The 3,035-nt window shown below is 53.3% G+C and overlaps 1 protein-coding gene across 1 annotated transcript in view; it reads left to right on the forward strand.

Annotated features, from left to right (window-relative positions):
- Positions 1 to 507: 507 nt before the first annotated feature.
- LOC108800586 (semaphorin-3B-like) overlaps positions 508 to 3,035 on the forward strand; it is a 21,247-nt gene continuing 18,719 nt past the window's right edge. The window contains 2 exon segments of the mRNA XM_018572567.1: positions 508 to 624; positions 1,297 to 1,441. Coding sequence (XP_018428069.1) covers positions 508 to 624; positions 1,297 to 1,441 — 262 coding nt within the window.

Here is a 3,035-nt window from a genome sequence, read left to right on the forward strand (position 1 = left end):
CCCTTCAGTCTTCTATCTGACCTCCGTCCTTCCCTTCAGTCTTCTATCTGACCTCCGTCCTTCCCTTCAGTCTTCTATCTGACCTCCGTCCTCCCCTTCAGTCTTCTATCTGACCTCCATCCTCCCCTTCAGTCTTCTATCTGACCTCCGTCCTTCCCTTCAGTCTTCTATCTGACCTCCGTCCTTCCCTTCAGTCTTCTCTCTGACCTCCATCAGTTAAGTTGTCTCTGATCCCTTGGTGGGGCGCCCCTCTCCCCTGTATCGGATGGATGATGCCGCGTTCTATGGAGGCAGATAGCGCGGCTTCCTATCAGGTGGATTGTAGAACTGCTGTTTATGGAGGGGGAACCTGCACCTGTTTCCAGAGACAATATTGGCGTGAGACGAATGTACACGTGACGTGGAGTAGACGTGTTGGCGTGTTGTGTGTTTTCGCTTCCACCTGGAGTATGTGGGGGGCCTGTGTAGGGAGCGCTCCCATCTGATCAGGTGGCTGTACTTGTCTAGATGATCCAGACACGCCGGCTGGAGACGGGATCTGCGCCGGGAATGATGTCACAGAAGTCGCGCCGCCATCTGCGCAGGAAACACGACGTTCCACATGCTGCTGATGCTGGACAGGAAGTCAGCCGTGCGCTGGAATGAATCTTCCCCTCCCACATCATCTTATCACTTCTATTATCGATGAATTGTGTTTATTGATCGTTCTTCTACCTTCTCCGGGATGTGCAGGAAGCCACAGCGACCAATCAGAGGCCGGCGCTCGTTGTCATTCACTGCATGCCGAGACCCGATTGGTTGCCGGAGGACACAAAATTATCATTATTATTATTATTATACAGGACTTATATGGCGCCAACAGTGTGTGCGGCGCTGTACAATATAAGGAAGACATTACAATCACAATACAAGATGGTAAGGAGGGCCCCGCCCCTGAGGGCTTACAATCCTCCTCATGTACCACTGGCCCCTCCCCTCACTGGCCCCTCCCCTCACTGGCCCCTCCCCTTTAGATTGCAAGCCCTCGGGGGCGGGGCCCTCCTTACCATCTTGTATTGTGATTGTAATGTCCTCCTTATATTGTACAGCGCTGCGCACACTGTTAGCGCCATATAAATACTATGTAATAATAATATAGCACCGACAGGTGGTGCAGCGCTGTACAATATAAAGGGAGGCAGTCCCGGGAGCTTACAATCTACACAGGAAATGATCGGTTACTTTGTCAATCAATGAGGATATTGATGATCTTTCTGGCTTGTCCTGGTCATGTGACCTCTCTCTCTCTCCCCGCAGGCCGCCTCCCCCCCTGCCGGCCGCCTCCCCCCCGCACCGCAGGAGATGAGGTCCCTCAGCTGCTTCCTGTTTCTGGCCGCTCTGCTGTGCCGAGGTGTTCATGGGGATTCCGCCATCAGCCCGCGCCTGAAGCTGTCCAATCACGGTGAGTCTCAACGTTATGACTTTTCGGGCGGAATTCCGCTGATTGGGATGTTTAGAGGAAATCTGATGGAAATTTCCCTTCGTGTAGAAGATTTCGGGGAGGAGACACGTAAAGCCCAGCCAACCCGAAAGATGAAGGGTAATCCCGGGGGGTGGGGGGTGCACCGATACTAGTATTGGTGCCGATACCGAGTATGTGGGAGAGTACTGACCCAAATGCTCCGATGCCGAGCCCGATACCCGAGCTTCCGGTATCAGGAAGCCAGGCAGTGAGTACTCCCCTCAGGAGCCCTCAGCCTTAATATGAGCAGTGGGCGGGCTCTTGGGAGGAGTTATGCAAATATAAATATGACTTGATGGGTGGGCGTCGGCCTGGAGGAGTGGGCGTTCCTAGGCAGGTGGTATTTGCTTGCAGACCACCCACATGTGACGCTGAGCCTTCGTGATTGACAGGACTGAAAGCCAATGAATGAAAGGGGCGGAGCCAGGGACAGTCAGGCTGGGGAGGAAAGTGAAAGGAGGCGGAGCTCTATCTGGCTTGCTGCAGCTTCTAGTGAGAAGCTCCCAGTGTGCAGTGACATCAGAGGAGGGGGAGGAGCCGGGACATCTGTGCAATTTTAATGTCACGTTCCTCACCGATTTAAATCTCCCGATTTCCAGTCATTTTGGGGATTTTGCTCCCTATTTATATTCTCTATTTCTGGGAGTTATAAACAAAGTAACATTGTGAAGATGATTTGTATCCATTCCTTGATACAGTTACATAGTATTTGAGGCTGAATAAGGAGGCGGCTCCATGGAGTTCCACCTCTGTGTCTATTGGCTGGCGCTCTGCGCTCCGCCTCAGCGGGATGATCAGGAAGAGCTCCGACTCCTCGCTGATTTATTGATGACATCTGATTGATAATCAATTGCCCGCCGTGGTGGTGCGGAGGGTCGGGGGTCGCATTCATTGCATTGTGTGCAGCGGCGGCGGCGCCATGTGAACGATGAGGCGCCCTATGGAGTAAATCTTTACACCGCCTTCTGCACACACACTTGACCTCTGACCTCCGGATGACATGTAATAATAAAAGTCCTCGGAGGTCGTTCGGAGTGACGGCTGCAGCGGCTGAGCAAACAGCGTGGGGCCAGCGTCTGTAAGGTGCCAGCGCCGTCATTGTCCCCCGGCGCGGCTCCTTTAAGGGGCCCACATAGAGGGGAGAGAAGTTCTTTGTCTCAGATATACAAATCACAAAACTCGACAGAGAGAAGTGTCAGTGCCCGAAGTCCACAGCAACCAATCAATTTAATTCCTGCATTCTGATTGGTTGCCGGGGCTGGGGGGCACTTTAGACATCATCGCTGGTCTTGTGCTGCCTCATAAAGAGGACCTGTAGAGTGTTCCAAAAAAAAAGGTCCATCAGAGGGCGCAGTCCCCGGTGTGGTCTGCCGTCTCCCTGCAGCTGAGCTTTTCCCCCTTATAGACTCACCATGCCGTGTTCTGCACTACTCTATGTGGTGGCGGCCATCTTGGTACAGGCAGGGATTTGCTTCCTCATGTCAGAGCTGCCCCCCCCCCCCCCAAACACCAAACAGTCTTAGACCTGGGGGGG

This window comes from Nanorana parkeri, unplaced genomic scaffold (assembly GCF_000935625.1).
Source record: "Nanorana parkeri isolate BGI_ZX_2015 unplaced genomic scaffold, ASM93562v1 scaffold2073, whole genome shotgun sequence".
NCBI lineage: Eukaryota > Metazoa > Chordata > Amphibia > Anura > Dicroglossidae > Nanorana > Nanorana parkeri.